The 17,659-nt window shown below is 40.2% G+C and overlaps 2 protein-coding genes across 10 annotated transcripts in view; both read left to right on the top strand.

Annotated features, from left to right (window-relative positions):
* stxbp5b (syntaxin binding protein 5b (tomosyn)) overlaps positions 1–9,023 on the top strand; it is a 34,250-nt gene extending 25,227 nt beyond the window's left edge. For 2 of the 9 annotated variants that reach the window (XM_066668807.1, XM_066668800.1), the window contains 11 exons: positions 67–129; positions 320–376; positions 471–518; positions 1,717–1,764; positions 2,097–2,210; positions 3,362–3,601; positions 3,965–4,322; positions 4,491–4,656; positions 4,918–5,029; positions 5,174–5,394; positions 5,601–9,023. In XM_066668807.1, the coding sequence (XP_066524904.1) occupies positions 67–129; positions 320–376; positions 471–518; positions 1,717–1,764; positions 2,097–2,210; positions 3,362–3,601; positions 3,965–4,322; positions 4,491–4,656; positions 4,918–5,029; positions 5,174–5,394; positions 5,601–5,642 (1,469 nt within the window). In that variant the 3' untranslated portion in view covers positions 5,643–9,023. The remainder of the gene's footprint in view (positions 1–66; positions 130–319; positions 377–470; positions 519–1,716; positions 1,765–2,096; positions 2,211–3,361; positions 3,602–3,964; positions 4,323–4,490; positions 4,657–4,917; positions 5,030–5,173; positions 5,395–5,600) is intronic. The other 7 variants (XM_066668854.1, XM_066668842.1, XM_066668814.1 and 4 more) reach the window with 6 other exon arrangements.
* Positions 9,024–11,763: 2,740 nt separating this feature from the next.
* sash1b (SAM and SH3 domain containing 1b) overlaps positions 11,764–17,659 on the top strand; it is a 78,355-nt gene continuing 72,459 nt past the window's right edge. The window contains exon 1 of the mRNA XM_066668790.1: positions 11,764–12,913. Within this exon, the coding sequence (XP_066524887.1) occupies positions 12,428–12,913 (486 nt within the window). The 5' untranslated portion in view covers positions 11,764–12,427. The remainder of the gene's footprint in view (positions 12,914–17,659) is intronic.

The raw sequence follows: 17,659 nt of genomic DNA, 5'->3' as shown, positions 1-17,659 counted from the left end.
TGTCTGATTCTGTCACAACGTGTTTGTTTACCATATGATCCTCTATAACTTGTTTGCTTTCACTAGGTCTCTGTGATGGCAGTGATGGTCTTGTAGGCTCAGAAGACCGGTGCAAGTCTCCTACATCAGGTAAAGACCATCCATTTTATTTTCTTTTTTCGTTATTAATATAATTGTTGTAAAACCTTATTCACCAGCAATGCAAAGCTACACTGTATGTATCAAGGTTTGGAGTGAATTTCCTTCGCAGTGCAGTTCCTTTTTAATGGCATATTAAAATTCAAACTATGGAATTATAGTACATGTGTTTACTACATAGGTTCTGGTTCTCCTAGCCATTCAGATGATGAGACCAAACAAAAGTTTCTTGAAAGGGGTATGATACTGGCATTTTAACTAACATTGGCCAAGTTTTAAATTGATCTTACTGTAGATAAATCTTTAACATGTTCTTTTTAAAATGTTTCCAGTGAAATCGAAAAGCAAGCTGATATCAAAGAGTGTTGCCAATGACTTTGGTACTGTATAAATATTATGTTTTATTATAACTTTCTTTCCACTAATGCACAAGCTCTAAGCAGCTAACCATAGTGACTTTTGTGCAGTTTAATGCTCTACAGTGAAATAAGTAGGTTGCGTAGTACACAAGATATGATGTGTGTTTTGGTGAAACTTGAATATCTTGATCTCCTATTGCATGATGGTTTGGTGTTTAGAAACACTCTCTTCTGGGTGAAGTAATCCAAACTTGTGCAATTTTACGTGTCATCACAAAGCCACCAAAATATTTAACACAGGAAAACTAATGGCTTCCCTATTGAAGCTTGTTTCTTTTACTAATGGATAAGGTTCAAAGCAATGATTTTATACTAACGATTCTTCCTTCATTCTTTTCTTCAAAGGCTTATGCTTCCTGTATTTTCTGTCTTTAACACTTTTTAACTTTACAGGCTATATGCACAGCTTCGTGATGTATTTCAAGGGTAATGCACATGCACCAAGGCTTTACTTTTTATATATTGTTATGGGTGTAACGATTTCAGTTTAATTAATTTTGAAGTCTAATTCCATATCACTCAATTTTTTGGGCCTTTTCATTTATTGCTGTCAGTGACTTAAAACTAGGCATTTAAATGCATTCTTTTAAGGTAAAGTCTGTAGTTTGGACACGTGGCCTTTGTCATACATGCACTTAACCCCAAAGACCACTGAATTTAGACGGCACGTTTTTTTGTTTGTTTGTTTGGTTTTTTTTTTTTTTTTTTATAAATATATATATTGTTACATCCCTACAGTAATTACTCACATCATTTCTGGAATCGTGTGCACACAAACATTTGGTATCTTTCAATCAACAGCAATCAGTTCCCTCTCTTAAAGTCTAATTAATCATCTGGTGTTCTGCTTGGATGGTGCTGATTCTTACTTTTACTAATCCCACTGTGCATGTTCTAATTACAAAGTGTGACTAAATCTAGTTTGAACCAATGTAAGTCTCTCCAAGGCTACTGTAGTGTTCATGGCTGGTGCTAATGGCTTGCCTTGGTGTCATGATCCCCACTTCGTTTTCCAGACACATTTTTTTTTTTCTCAAGCTAAACGGAGAAGGACAAAATGACTAGTCGATCTTTTTCCTGACTTTCACAATCTAACCAGAGATTACTTTCTTTCTCAGAATTGTAGTTTTGTTGAGAAATATTATGTGTTTTTTTCCAGCCAAGATGTCAAGGAAATTTAGCATGGCTGCCGATCAGAAACAAGATGGTAAGCTTGAACTTTGGTCTCTCTTTGTTTCTAGGTAGGTTGAGTAGCTGTAGTTCCTGTGAAGAACCTGTTTGTCTTCTGGAACATAACATTGATTATACATGAATTAGCTTCTAATTTAATAAAGCTTCAGTAGAATCCATGTTAAAAATAGCAAGTTGTGGGTGAATGAGGTTTAAATTTGAGTGTGCGTACACGTGTGTGTGTGTGTGTGTGTGTGTGTGTGTGTGTGTGTGTGTGTGTGTGTGTGTGTGTGTGTGTGTGTGTGTGTGTGTGTGAGGTCATCAGTGTCCCTGCTTTGCCTCTTTGATTGTATGCACTGTGTGTGAAAGGGAATGTACGGCTGCAGCATTCTCTCCCTGGTCAGAAACATGCACATGATGTGGAGGCAGTGTCCAGAAGAAAAGCAGCAACTATCACCAAGACTCAGTTTGTGTCCAAAATCAGTGAGTGGCCCTGATCTGGCCTCGCATAGGCTGACCCAGGCTGCCTGTACTAACTCTTTCCCTCTGGTGGAGTCTGCTGTGTGGGCCTGACATATGCTCACTAACATGAATTTGTTTCTCTTGAAACAGAAATGTTTAATTTCTGATGACAGAGCATTTTTAAAGGTGGAAATAAATGTTATTATTGTTATTCTCACTAGTTGTGCATTGGTGGAGGTCATCTCTAATTTTGGCCTGGTTTCTCAGAAGTGAAATTATTGCTGACAACTCTGTGATCTTAGTCAAAGCTGGTGATCTTAACATGAGTTTTCATTCAGATTGAGGGTGTCCATTCAAATAAAAGTTATTGACAATTAATCACTTCAGTAGTGAGAGTATGCAGACACCTGAAGCTTTAATGCATGTACAAGCTACACTAATAATTGATAAATACAAATTATTTAACATCAATCCTCTCTCCTTGAATTACTTTGTTTACATTTTACAGAATTAAATTTAACCCTAAGACATTTTGGGCAAACCAGGCACATGTATACTGAGTTTTAAAGTGGTCTCTAAAGATTCTGTTTTCATTTAAGGACATGTAACTGCTGGTGCATTTCAGATATCTTTGTACTGTTTGTATTGTGGAAAATCAAAACCTGATGTTATTTGGGCTGCCTTTTGGAAATAAAACGAGCTCAACCAGGAAATTTATAGACAGACCGTGTAGACCTTTGTAGAGATCTATTTTATGTATTTGACATTACTCTTGAATATGTATTTTAATAAATAGCATCTATAAAATAAGTAAGAAAATAATAACCAGACTGAAAATATACTTGCTGTATTTTGGAGTTTTGCATGCTAACTCACTCTCATTGACATGTTTTGTGTGCAGTTCTAAGGCTATGCTTGTACGTTTATTACTGACTCAATATTTAATTCAAAATCAATTTAAAGATTTTGTAAACTCACACGTCTTCTCAATCAACTGCACACAAAGCATAAATTAACTGACTTTCCTTTAAAATTATGAATGTTTCCTTTTTTCAATCATCTTCTATTTTAGGTTTCCCTGAGATATTTTTGATGTCACATATATTAAACCACACGCATTTCTCCCTTTTGTTTCTTTGCTTTGTGTCCCTTATGGGCCATTGCACCTGCAGATGCCAGAGACAACTCCTTCAATCGCTCACGCAGCTCCAGTGTGACCAGTATTGACAAGGAGTCACGTGAGGTCATCTCTTCTTTGCACTTCTGTGACTGTCTGTCCAGGAAGAGTGAAGTAAGCACAGCTGCCAGCCTGTGGATGGGCACCTCACTGGGCACTGTGCTTGCCATCTCCCTAAATGTGCCCTCAACTCCAGAGCAGAGACTGCAGCAGACTGTTGGCATTTCATTTTGTGGTAAGCCTACTCTTGGCAGCAATCCTATTTTAAGCATCACTTATTACATGGGGAAAACAAACACTGAATTTTCCAGCTTTAAATAAGTGAAATCATATTTCAGCTGCCCGTAATGTAAAAGCAGTAGATCAGCCAAGACTTTCTTGGTTTGCACTATAAGGGCAACGTGCTGAGGCTGCAGGTAGTGTCGCTGCCACAAAGTTCCAGGATCATGGGGGTCCTGGGTAGTGTCACTGACACACCACTGCCTGTGTAGCTAGAAAGTAAACTAAAATGGACTTAAATTATCATGTAAAATCATTTCATGTCATTCCGAGTTTTATCCTCTATACTCTGCAGAGATGTAAAATCTTTATTTCTCAGGTTCCCTAGTTCGGCTGAAGGGAGGCATCCTGTGCATGGCTGTGTTGGATCTTACTGGCGCTCTGCAGCCTCCTGCCTATGAGTGCTGGTATGATCCCAACGCTCCTGAGGAAGAGAGGGAGCGGACACGGAGGCGCCGGCCCGCCTCACCACCGTCCACTCAGGAAAACCAGGACAGCCACTATGCTGTGGTGTGCTCAGAAAAACAGGCCAAAGTGGTGTCCTTGCCCTCACAGAACTGCGTCTTTGAACACAACATTACAGAGAACTCATTTGTACTGCGGGCTGATGTGGTGGCCATGCCTGCTGGCGTTTGTATCGCTTGCTTCTGTGCCAATGGCCACATCATGACTCTGAGGTAATGCAAGTAATTCTGCTGCTTCCTGTAGCACACCGAACTCTTGCTTTCCATGTAATCATTGTGCTAGGGCAACAATATGGCATGATTTTAAGAAGTTGTATTATCAGCATTGTAAAATCCAGATGTTTTTGATCTGGCATACTCAGCCTCTGTTCTCTGTGTCAGTTTACCCAGTCTGCGCCCTCTGCTAGATGTGAACTACCTGCCTTTGACAGACATGCGGATAGCCAGAACGTTCTGCTTCTCAAACTTGGGCCAGGCTCTGTATCTTACTTCGCCTACAGAGATTCAGAGACTCACCTATAGTCAGGAGACATGTGACAACTTACAGGTCAGACATCCTTTTACAACCATGGTCCTGAAATTTGTCTGTTATTACTATTTAGTGCTTTCCTTGCTACATCTAAAAGAAATCAGGAATGGCTTGATAATTAGCTGATTTGTTGAGTTACGTAAATTAATATTGGGGAGCTACTAAAATATACAGGTTTTGTACCAACTCATGGTGTATGTAAAGTATACAATATATGTTTAATATTGCATAGAGATTGTATATCAGTACCATGGTAACTGGTATTGTTGAAAATTGCAGGAGATGCTGGGAGAACTGTTTACTCCAGTAGAGACACCAGAGGCTCCTAACAGAGGTTTCTTTAAAGGTCTTTTTGGAGGTGGGGCCCAATCCCTGGATAGAGAAGATCTCTGTGAGTATCAGAAGCACATTCTGCGTTTAAAGATGTGCTTAAATCCAAGTGAATGGCTTAATAATGATTATCTTACAGTGCTGCATTGCATCAGTTCCACATTGCCATCATTCCCCTTGTTTGTCCTTGGCTTTGTGATCACAGTCGGTGAGTTGGCAGCAGGTAAAGCTTCGCGCAGTCTGGCCCAGCACATCCCAGGTCCCGGCAGTATGGAGGGCATGAAGGGGGCAGCCTCAGGTGTGGTGGGGGAGCTGGCACGTGCTCGGATAGCTCTGGATGAGAGAGGCCAGAAACTCGGTGAGCTTGAGGAGAGGACTGCAGCCATGATGGCTAGCGCAGACTCCTTTTCCAAGCATGCGCACGATGTAAGTACAGCAGCCATACCACAGAACACTAGAAGAGCATATTGTAGAAAGAGAAGATTTTTGCATTTGAAACTCACTAACTTGTGCATCAGGGCAAGCAAAAACCCCTCATTCTAATCCTGAACTAATTAGTTTCTCTGCATTGATTGTATTATAGTATGGTCAGTACACATATATCAGTGCTCTTTCTCACTTCTTTCTCTTAGGTGATGCTGAAGTACAAAGACAAGAAGTGGTATCAGCTCTGATAACCATGCAAGGGGGCCTTTTCTCTATGGCTGCCGATACACCCTCTCTCCTCTTCCTTCCTCCTGCTTTTGCCATCCACGCCCAGTACAACACTGCGTCGTTACCTCTGTCACATGACTCAGGCTGAGAGGCAGGAGGGAGGCAGAGGATGGAAGAAGGTGTAGAGAAGGGAAGAGGAATGCCAGGGCAGACCTTCTGTGCTTTTGGTAGCGTCTAGAAGGTTAAGCTCCTTTTCCACAATGAGGTTATTATCAGTTACAGGAGAGGGGGCGTAAAAGCTGCCTCTGCAACTCACTCATCATCTATGCTGTCATATTTCACTGCCATTTTACTTACAAAAAAACTGCAAAATAAACGAGTGTGTTGATTATTTATATACATTAGTTGAAAGTACAGCTGATATATACAGGAAATGTCCACAGCATTGCCAGGTGTAATGCTAAAGATAATCTTTCACTTGGGCAAGAATAAAAAGCATGTCCAGTGACTTTTGTTTAGAAACTCATCATTATATTTATTTTTCGTTTTCTCTTTATTCTTTCTTTAAACTAGGCATGTACTGAAGGCCAGACTGTCTTACATAGGATGTGATGAAGTGTCATTAAATTAATCTCTAAAGGGCTGGTAATGTGCTGTAATTACCACATATCATGGGATCATTATGCCATATCAGATTGGAAGCTGGTCACAGTTGAGGACTGTTAGTGAAATAGTCTTTTCAGTCTTTGTCTGTAAAGGACATGCTCTTTACACTGATTAGAGTCTAGACAGCCACTAAAGGCCCAGATCTTTCACATCTACACTTCAAAAATTTTAACACAAGCAGATTATGTACACACCAACAGATTTAGGGTAAATGAACTGAGCATGATATACAAACCTGCTAAATATTTGGAGATTTCAGAGTGTTTAGCTATCATACACTAGAGAAATATACCTGGAGCATGTTATAGTATTCTTATCCATGTGAAGAAATGATAAAGACTTTGGAGGTGAAAGGCATGACTTATGTGACGGTATGTGCCTTGTGAAGATGGATGTACTAGATTTATTCACTTCCAGGGGATAGTTTTTCAATTAGTAAACTGAGGAATGTTCTAATCTCCAATGATGCATCAATGTCTTTCTCGGGCCTAGAGGACCTCATAGGGCAGTGTGTCTCTGGCCTGCTCCAAAAGAGTGCTACCAGAGCCCTCCTGTTAAACTGCAGTACTGGCCAGGTTCTGTTCTGCAGTCTGATGTCCACATTTTCTCTGGAAGAAAGGACATAAATGTATCTGTTTATGTTCATTTTACCCCATAGGTTTTCTTTTGGAAATAAATGCATGTGTCTCGTCTGGAGGACTATAGCCATCTATGTTTGTAGTTGCAGTGGAAGTGACAGAGCACCACTAAGTGTTCAACGCAACTCCATGCTCTTAGTCAGCATTTGCTCAGTCTGTACAGGAGAGGGGCTTCTCTTTTGCCTTTTGCTTATCATGCAAATATGCTAACCTCGACCTACATATATATCTGTGTTTGTGAACATACATATATGCAGGAATATATGTATGCTCACACATGCTTACGAAAATGCCATAAGTCTTTTTTTCCTTTCTTCCAATTTGTGAGGTGCAAGAAAGTGCTGCTACTTGTGTTTTATTTAGGAGCATTTTTTTGTTGTTTGTTCTTTATTAAATAATGAAGAGCAAAGCTTTTTTTTTTTCTCTTTCAAAATTGCTGCCAAATGTTGTAAATAGCTGGACTTCTGAAGACAAATTTGAGAGTGATATCTCTGCCAAAGCACCTGGGGATGGTTGCCGTGTTTTTGTCTGACACCAAAGAGTTACTTAGTTTCAATTGTTGTTCTCTTGTCCAGAATGGGAGGGTTGGGTCTGCTGTTAACTGTTCTGCTGTATCTGAGAAACTGGTGTCAGGAACTCCCTAGAAATGCAGTGAGCCACTCCTATGCTTGCCATGATGTATGTGTAAATACCTACCAAAACAGAATTTTCAACGTTGACCAAACCGAAAAAGAATTATGCTACTCTGCTTCATATTCTTCTTTTTTGTAAAAGCAGTTGTGTGGTTTTGCACTATATGTTTTGTATTATAATGACATGGAAGTCATTTTATTGATATTTTTGTAGTTTGTATTGTAACTATTTTTTTGGCATTTTTTTTCTTTCAGAAGGACTAAAAAAAGAAAAAAAAGAAAGAAAGAAAGAATGCCAGATGCTGAAGTGTGTTGATGGCAAGTTTTAGGAGTGTCTTTTACTCTCAGATGTGTCTTCAGTGTCAGTTTAATGATATTATATTTATATATTTGGAAAATATATATATATATATACTTTTAGTTTCAGATATTTACAAATGAATACTTTTATTATATTATTTAAAAAGAGAATGGTGCATTTTAAGATAATGAATTAGTTGTAAATATATTCCATAAATTGAATATAAAATTTAAATACCACAAAAGGCGGGCCAATTGCTTGGTCAAGAGTTGAAGGAGGAGCTGCTGAAGCCTGAGGTAGCTCCATGGCTCTGAAACTATCTCTGGCCATCTCTGTATACTGTGTGTCCTACGAGTTTCTTGCACAAAAGAGGCAGCATGTTATTTAGTGTTTACAAACTTGAAACATCAATTTATGTATACCCTTTATAGGAGGAGTCTAATTTTGGAATATGCCAGAATGGTATGTTTGATGAAAACATATCACATGTATTGTTTTGTTTCCCCAAAAGGCCTGAAGGAGCATATTTATATAATGTGCATTATTACAGTTTGAATTGTTCTGCGTGGGCATACCTAGCCAATATATTTCTCCTTAAAGCCCATAGTACTCCATTTTCTGGGCGGGTCTCTGTTCTCAGACATCATCTTCTTGGGAAAGTTTCTGTGGGGTGTAGTTTTTCTCATTATAGCCAAGTTATTGTACAGTTTTATTAAGCAAAGATTTCACATGGATGTTTGTCTTAATATGCTGCCACCTACAATTTAGGAAATATGTTGATAAACCTAAATGTGCAATGGAAAAATAAATGTAAAGCAAAAGTATTTTTTGCTAATGTTTTTAATTGTCTGAGTTCTTGTGGTCTTCACTACAAAGATTTTGCCACAAGGTGTCACTATGTTTTCCTGATATTTCTGTACTGATGTACAGCAAGACCACTGTATTATCCAAATGTACACTTTTTTTTTAGAGCGTTATGAGGAAAAAGTATGGGGCACAAGAAATGTAATCTCTTTAATCTGCTTGGTTCATACACTGACAATTTTAAATGGTTTGAAGAGCAGTGTACTTTGTCTCAGCACAAGTACAAATTCAGAACAGACTGTTTTTTTTAAGATTCAAGTAAAAATATGGGTGTAAACTAAACGGATTGGTAAATGAAAATCGCTTTCACCCATGATTGGCAAAATTCATTACATGAAAATCTGTCGTTACTTTTGGTTTATGTTTGAATAAAACCATAACGTGTCTGAACATATCTTCTTGCTCCGTGCCGTTGCTAGGATACGAACGAACACGATCGCCGCGCTAAAAGAAGTGGAATTGTTTCTCCGCCTAAAACCAATGATACCAAAGGCAGACTTTTTTTTATCAGCTGTTGTGCAAATTTTGTGTTTTGCAAACACAGTAAATGGCCAATTTATGCTTTTGTATGCAGAGCCTATGCTGTAGCCTGCACAAGTGTTCTATGCCATTATGAAAGTTTATATTTGTGCGTTGGCATCTGCGTTGCTCTGCAATTACACCGCCAAACCGCTAGGGCTGAATTTCAACCATCAACTTCAACCCAATGTAGTGCTATTACTTTTGCAAATCTTTAAAGTGCACTATTTAGGGAGTGTAGTGTAGATGAGTCAGTATCTCTGGACTTGAGCAACTCGAAACATGTTGACAGCAGACCGGGAGGAAACCCATGCGGACACTGGGAGAACACACCACACTCCTCACAGACAGTCACCTGGAGGAAACCCACGCAGACACAGAGAGAACACACCAACTCCTCCCAGACAGGCCCCTGGAGCTGTGCGACTGCGACACTAACTGCTGCGCCACCGTGCCGCCCAGACTAATTAATGACATTCGATTAAAAGCCTGGGGAACCAAAAGTGACACTACAGTCTTTTCATGTACAATGTGTTAGGCATGAGTCTTGTTACAAACATTATAATAGGACATTAGAGCCACAATACGCAATGGTACTTTTGCTTTCGATGCTTAATTGTATTTGAAGGTAAATATTATCGTACTTTTACTCAAGTGGAAATCTACAATGAGGACTTCTATATTTACAGGAGTAATTTTTTACCTTGAGTATCCGTACTTTAGCTCAAGTACATGGTTTGTGTACTTTGTCCACTGATGATAGCTCCTATTTCTCAGTTTCTATACAGACTTAGTTTTGTAATCCTGTGTAATTATACATAGAAGTCCACATAAAAAATCACTTTGCATAGCATACTTTTATTTTATTTATTTATTTTTACTTTTCATTAATATCCATAGGGAGGAGGCACCAGCTTCAGGGACCTGGAGGTTGTGGGTTTAATTCCTACTCTGGGTGACTGTCTGTGATGAGTTGGTGTGTTCTCCCTGTGTCTGCATGGGTTTCCTCCGGGTGCTCAGGTTTCCTCCCACAGTCCAAAAACACACATTGGTAGGTCGATTGGCGACTCAAAAGTGTCCGTATGTGTGAATATGTAAGTGTGTGTGTGTTGCCCTGTGAAGGACTGGTGCCCCTCCAGCGTGTATTCCTGTTTTGCGTCCAATGATTCCAGGTAGGCTCTGGACCCACCGTGACCCTGAACTGGATAAGCGGTTCCAGATAATGAATGAATGAACCATGTTTTAAGCACTGAATAGGGCATTTCTGTATGAGTGAGGTAGTTCCCTACTTTGGATGCAGGTAGTGGGCCCACATGATCTTCTCAAGTCACTGAGGTGGTTAAAAAGCTCTGCAGTAACAAAGCCCTGAGAATGGTTGAGATTTGATATGCCCTGGATATTGCAGGGCTGTCTTGGCTTGACACACCTCTACAATCTCAACCTCCCTTGGAAAGTCTATGGCAAGGTGCTGGAAGGGAGAATCTGTAATATTGTCAAACCTAAGATTCTGGAGGAACAATGCGAATTTCATCCTGGCTGTGGAACTGTGGTCCAATACTTTACTTTCTCACAGATGATTGAGGAGGCGTGGTTCTGTACATTTTGAGAAGGCACGGCTATTTTCCAGGGCAGCACGGTGGCACAGCAGGTAAAGTCTGGAGTATGTGGTGCAATGGCAAGCCATACGGTCCTTGTACTCTCAGAGGTTGAGTTGCATTCACATCCTCGGCAGTAAAACAAGCTGTTCACTGTGGGTATTGGACTCTGTCAGGGCTGGGCCTTCTCTCCACTCCTGTTCCTCATATTAATGCGAAGTCTGGAACAGGAAGTGGCATCTCAGCTGTTTTTGGACACGTCCCATGTCCACTCAAGTGGTTTGCAGCTATGTGTGGATCATCACTTCCAAGTCAGAGGGTCCTTGGTTATTTCCTGGAAACAGATGACATGTTTCCTGTAGGCAGGGGAATCTTGGGGTCTTGTTTATGAGTGATGGGAAAAGGGGTTGTGAGGTTGATCGTAGGTGAGGTGTAACATCTACAGTAATGTTGTCTCTGATGGTGACAGGTATCTAATAAAACTGCCTCCTGGACACCTCCCACTGGAGGTATACCAGGCATGGCCAAATGAAAGGAGGCCCCAGTGTAGTCCCAGGACACGCTGGAGGGATTATATCTCAGCTGGATTATATCTCCCAGCTGGCCTGGGAACGCCTGGGCATCCCCCAGCAGGAGCTGGTGAAGACTGGAGGGGGCACTGTTTATTGCACATACATCAGAAATTACAACATGAAAAACAAAGGATAAACTTTTTTAACACATAATGGTTAAATGTACTAATTTATTTATCATCTACTGAAAAACACACTTCTTTTTGGTTGCTAATGTGGCCATGAAACTCCCCATCTCTCCTACATTTAAACACATGGCTTTGCCTGGTTGTGTCAGTAATTATTGCCTGCGGCTTGCGGAAACTGCATTAATGAATCTGGCGTCGCCTGCAGTCCCCCTTGTGGCCAGCAGGTGTCTTCAAAGTGCAGACAATACAAGAACACAAACAGCGTCGTGTGGCTTAGCGCCGAGCAGCGAAAACACTGAGGGGGAATTTCAATTTTTCGGCGAGTGAGAGAGAAGTCGGCCAGGGGAGACTGCTCATTCTCCAGAGAGCCGAGAGGCAAAGAAGGAACTGTTTTCTCCAGCAGCACTGTGAGCTGCAGAGGAGGCAACAGGATGGAGAAAATGACCGAGGAACTTGGAAACAGCTCCGCGCTTTCACTCACCTGAGAAACACCACGAACTCAAACGCTGAACAGCAGAAGCACGAACAAGTGGGAGAACTCGTACACGTTATTTTGTGAAATTCACACTTTCCGACGAGTTTTTTTTTATGACTATTTGGACGTTTGGAAGTTTCCTCTCAGTGCCAGCTGTTTTAAGGTGAGGAAATTTGTCTGAAGTTTACAATTCCAGGTTTATGCGGGAAAGGAAATATACCTTCATTAATAAGCTCTGAACTTCGCTTGTCTGTCGGGACTCCGAGCTTCTGTATTGGAATCAAAGATTTATTTATCTGGGACCTGTTTTCTTAAAAAAGAAGCTCCTAATCGCAGTTGCCCAGAGGATGGTTAGGAGCAGGCATAACCTTTACCAGAACTAATATATTGACTGTATATTTGCACTTTTGGAAGAATGAGCAGCGGCCCCACTATTGTGTACGAGTGGTTGAGGACACTCCAGCTTTGCCAGTATGTTGAGGCGTTTGTGGATAACGGCTACGATGACCTGGAAGTGTGTAAACAGATTGGGGATCCTGACCTGGACGCCATCGGTGTACTCACCCCTCACCACAGGCAAAAAGTTCTGCGTGCAGTTAAGAGGCTGAGAGAAGAGGACAAGAAGGTCACCCCTGGGCATTACTTCACTTTAGAACCTCTTCCAGGAGGGTCCAGTGTAGTCCTCCAGGCTGACACCAGTCCCAATGGCTCAAAGTCCTGGATCTCTTCTACCTGGGACAGAACAGGACTGACCCCTGGCTTTGGGCTGTCCATTAATAATCTCTTGCTTGAAAGTCCTATGGAATCTGTGACTTACCCAAAGCTCAAGCTAAAAATTCTGATAAGGGACAAGCTTGTGAAGGATGGGATCGACCTGAGCGAGCCCCCCTACTCATGTAAGGTGTGTAAAAGCTCCTGTTATTGTGTGGCTGATACAGCAAATATATCACATGCTCCATGGCACTGATTCAGAAGTAGTGCCACATTTTAAGGCTATGCACACAGATAATCCAAATTAAATTAAATGTAATTAAACAACAAAAACATGTATATCAATATATCTATAAGATATCATCATCATCGTCAAATTATTATCCACTGCACTGAACAGTTTAGCGCATTAATTTAAAGCTCCAAAGCCTCCTGGCTGGATCATTATCACCCATGCTCATTCATGTGGCTACCTGGGGATTTGATTTTGTGCATGTACTTAGGCTTGAGGTGTTTGAGTTAAATGGCAAAGTCATAGGCTGGAGATATTAGACAGTCTAAATTGAGCCCATTATTCATTATCAGACCCTGGGGGTTTGGGAACTCCACTGGCTCAGCCCTAATCGATAACCTAGAGGACAAAGACGATAATCCAATAAGAACATTTACTACGGAGATTTACAACACAGTTATCCCAATCAAACCTAGAGGCTGAATAAGCAGAATGTTTGGTTACTTAAGTGTTCTAAATGTAATATAAATAATTTAGAAATGTGTTGAAATGTTTTGGCACTGGGCCCTCACAGACAGACCATATTTGTCTCTCTGTGAACTAGTTTAAGTACCATTGTCTCCGGCTGTAGAATGATTCCTGGTGCCTGCTACTACAGCATTAATATGGCTCTTATCTATTAGTATGATATGAAAGTGGTCTCAAATAATCAGTGCAATCAGGCATAATGCAATTATGCTTTTATCTCTGGGCCTAGGGAGCCATTAGCAATTTAGAGTCAACCCAAACTCATCACATTAGTGAGTGAGCTAAATAAACCATTGCCATTTGAATCTACAATATCAACCTGTAACAGCTTGCTGAGAGCCTGTCATGGTGCAGTGCTGAGCTGTCAATGGACTCGTCCAGTGCCTTTTGTTCGCCACCCCAGCCGAGCCTCCGCTGGGCTTCTTATCAGTGCATTTATCAGGGTGGCCGCTGTCTAGTGACAGATGGCTGTGAATGGCTTCATTGGGGTTTGAGCGCGGCCCAGAGAGCCACTTAAACTTCACATGGGATGCCAAAGACACCCAAAACTCATCAGCCCTCATTATCATCTCTATTTGCATTTGTTAGGAGCGGCCTACCTCTCATGCTTTATCCGCTTCACTGATTTCTTTCTGTTTCATCAGCTTTTGTGCTTCAAAGCCTTACATGTATTTGTAGTTTGTGCCACACAAAAAGGATTACCCGAGACAGCTAATCTAGACACTTTGTACTTTGCTGTATTTTGGCAACTCGGTCTGATTTGTTGATATTTTAAAAACGGAGGATTATGAATTCCTGTATTGAGCAGGAAATACAAGCAGAGCCGCGAGAGTTTCATCGGGAGATGAATGAGATTCTGTTTTATGTCTTTTTGGATAGGGCTTGGCAGTGAGAACTTGACTCTAAATGCTCTGTGCTCATTCTATATGCTCCTGTCTTTCTGGGTAAAAGTACTAACCTGCATTAATAATGAGCAGATGGAAGTTCTTATCGGTGTGCCTGAATACAAAGCTCCACTAGCTACGCATCTTCCTCTCTTTAAAAAGCTTTAGTAAAGCTGAAGTGTGTGTCACGGCGAATGAATCGTTTATGGCCCTGGTTTATAGCTCCTCACGTCTTCTATTTAAGGAGCTAGCATGTGGCAGAGTGAGATGGAGGAAAAGAGAGAGTGCATCAGCTGTAGCTGTCCTTTCCTTTTATTTCATAAGCCACTAAAGAAGATATATTTTGTTTAGAATTTAAGGCACGGTGTAGTGTTTTACACAAAATATGATTGAAACCATTCTGAGGTGCTGTTATTCTTGGCTCTTTGTTCCTTCTGTTCCTTCAGAAAAAAAAAACGTCCAGCTCTTTGTCAGCATTTTAAGACACTCACCAAGTCAGTGGACCATCTGCTTCCGCAAATTAACACTGACCAGAAGGATTACACTCAGGTGCTGGTCTAAAAAATAAGTCTTGTAGGTTTTTCGAGACAGGTGCATAAATAAATTTTTGAGAATCAAAGGGTAGTTGGACATAAGGTTCTTTGTTATACAAAAACGTCAAATTGAACACTTTTGAATCAAATTTTGCCAGAGAACTAGACACAGGGTTCTGAAAAACAAAATGTCCATTATTTTGTTTCTATATTTATCACTTTTTTTTGCATTATTAACATTACATATTGTTACTGTCCAAAGAAAGGCACTTATTTTTTTTTTTTTTACTTTAGTACGTCGTCTTAACAAACCAGCAGTTCCTTCACGTTGTGTGAAAATTTCATGATGAATGGAACTATACAGATTCTCCAAAATGACTTTTTATGTTGACATTTTTGTTCATTCTCCTATGGTTGCTATTTTGGAGATGCATGTTTTCTTTGGACGAGATGACATCTCAAAAAACTTTCATCCGTAGATTCATTGGTTATTTTGGATAGAAAAATATCCCTTATGGATATCATCACCAGTGTAAAGATAGGGGTTATTAAGAACATGATTCATCTTTTGCCTCACTGATCCAAATATGCGGGTGATATGCAAAATCCATTACAGTTAATTAAAAAATTTTTTTTAAAGATTCCTTGCATATGCGTTCATGAATCTACAACATCTCTGATGACTGCATGAAGTTGTACTTATTTTATGGCATCTGTTTTGTCATTCTCTTTCTTGCAGTGTCTCTAATCTTTCGCCAAATCCTCTCCCCATGATACTGTACACCTTCAGAAAAAATCCCCTGGACTTTAGTAACTGATAGTAACACTGAAAGACCTATATAGTTAACCTGGCTTTTATGTGGACTGTAGTTCCAGCGTTCCTCTCTGTATTCTCAGTAGTTCTATTGTGTGTTTGTTGAACTGGTAAGCCACGGGTTCCTGTTGAGGGTGTTCAGTAAACAGTGATTTTGGAGCCGTCTGGACTGTGAGTGTGGTGAGCTGGGCTAACAGACACTGATAAATCACAGGACTGTGGTGTGGTGTTGTTTTTGTTGTTGGGATTTTGTCCCAGGCGTCTCCTCTCAATCTTGTATTTCCCCAGGTATACCAGTTGAACCCTTCCTCAAATACTGTTGCATAGGCATTGAATGATCATTACTAAAATATAATCAGCAGTGGTCCTCTCCGACTGTGGCCTGAACCTGAAAAGAACATGAGTGACTCTGCTGTAAAACTCCATACTCTGCCGAGAGAGTGTTCTAAAACTGAAATACCTTGTGCACACTCAGTGCTGTATAATGTTCATAAAAGATTCAGATACTACAAACTGCAAAGTGCAGGAGAAGCACTTTGTGACTCAGAGCTGACCTTTTATTTCATTCAGACCGAAGGAGGTGGATTGATTTAAATTAATCTGGAACGTTTCCCATTCTGATTTTCTCTTTTTTTTTTTTTTGTACGACAAATGTTGTGGAACCTTTTCAGAAAGTGGCTGAGTGAGACTTTCTAAGGACAAACCACTAAACAGTTTGACCTAATGCGGTATCTTGGGTTGTCCTGAAATCTGTCTGAATCTGTTCCCCTGTCAGTTTTGGCCAAAGAACAACTTAGAACAGAGAAGGGGAGTACTTTCAGACTTTGAGAGCTGTCAGAAGCATTTTTCTGAAAGGCACTGACAGCCCGCTGGGTACGGTGGTTTGCAGATGGCTTTTTACATATCCAAGGGTCTAGACTTATTTGGAGAGGAGAGTTCTGTTGAAAGTATTGCAACAACAGAGTACATGCAGTGTAGAGTTTAAATGCTCTCCTTTTACCTTGTTAGTTTTCAGTGAATTCTCAAGGCATTTTCAGGCACAAGAGCAAAGCATAACCATATCCAGATAATGACATTCATAAGCCTTTATTATTATTGTTGTTGTTAATATAATTATTATTTACTTGGTAAAAGAGCAGTCAGTATTAACTGATATAACTCATTAGTGATCGACCGATATATCGGCCGGCTGATTAATCGGGCAGATTTTTGGCATTTTTTTTAATATAATCGACATCGGCCGATATAGTAGCGCAAGAGGCTGATTTTTACACAATGCACACAGGCAAAGCTGTGGGCAGCTCCCGAGTACAAGCCTCCAGCCTGTAGCTGCATGCCGTCTCATCAGAGAAAACGGTATGAATTATTTTCTCTTCTTCAGCTCTCACTATTTTACTTGCTGCTCTTTGTAACATACACTCAATAATCTGCATCATAAACAACTGAGTTGATAGTTGTAACATAGAAACCCAGCATTATTTAGCCTCTTATTTTGCTCAATGGTCAGTGGCGCCTATTAAAAAAAAAAAAAAAAATTCACTCATTGTTATATCCGTCTGTATATCTCAAGTACTACAGGTCAACAGTTAATGTACCAAATTAATTCTTAAAGTCACTGCTTTTCATTGATTTAATCATTTTATATATAATCACACTCGATAAATAAGTATTTTTGCTGTTATTGGAAATTGTTATGAAAAAATATTAGTGACTGTACAGGTTTTTCATGGTGCCATATTTGAGTAATGTGTACTTATCATACACCAATGGAACGGTCAGACTCTCAGGATCACGAGGATATACACTAAAATGTAGGACTAAGGAATTAAAAATAAGATAATCCAAACTTCTTCATCGATGACAAAACCGCTGCTTCTCGAAGCCTGAAGAGCCCACAAGCGGCTCACACACAAAGTTAACACAGCAGCGCTCACCTTAGATAGTC

Source organism: Hoplias malabaricus, chromosome 1, assembly GCF_029633855.1.
Source record: "Hoplias malabaricus isolate fHopMal1 chromosome 1, fHopMal1.hap1, whole genome shotgun sequence".
NCBI classification, from domain to species: Eukaryota; Metazoa; Chordata; class Actinopteri; order Characiformes; family Erythrinidae; genus Hoplias; species Hoplias malabaricus.
Note: the sequence above shows the minus strand (reverse complement) of the source record. Positions and strands in the feature narration are given on the sequence as shown.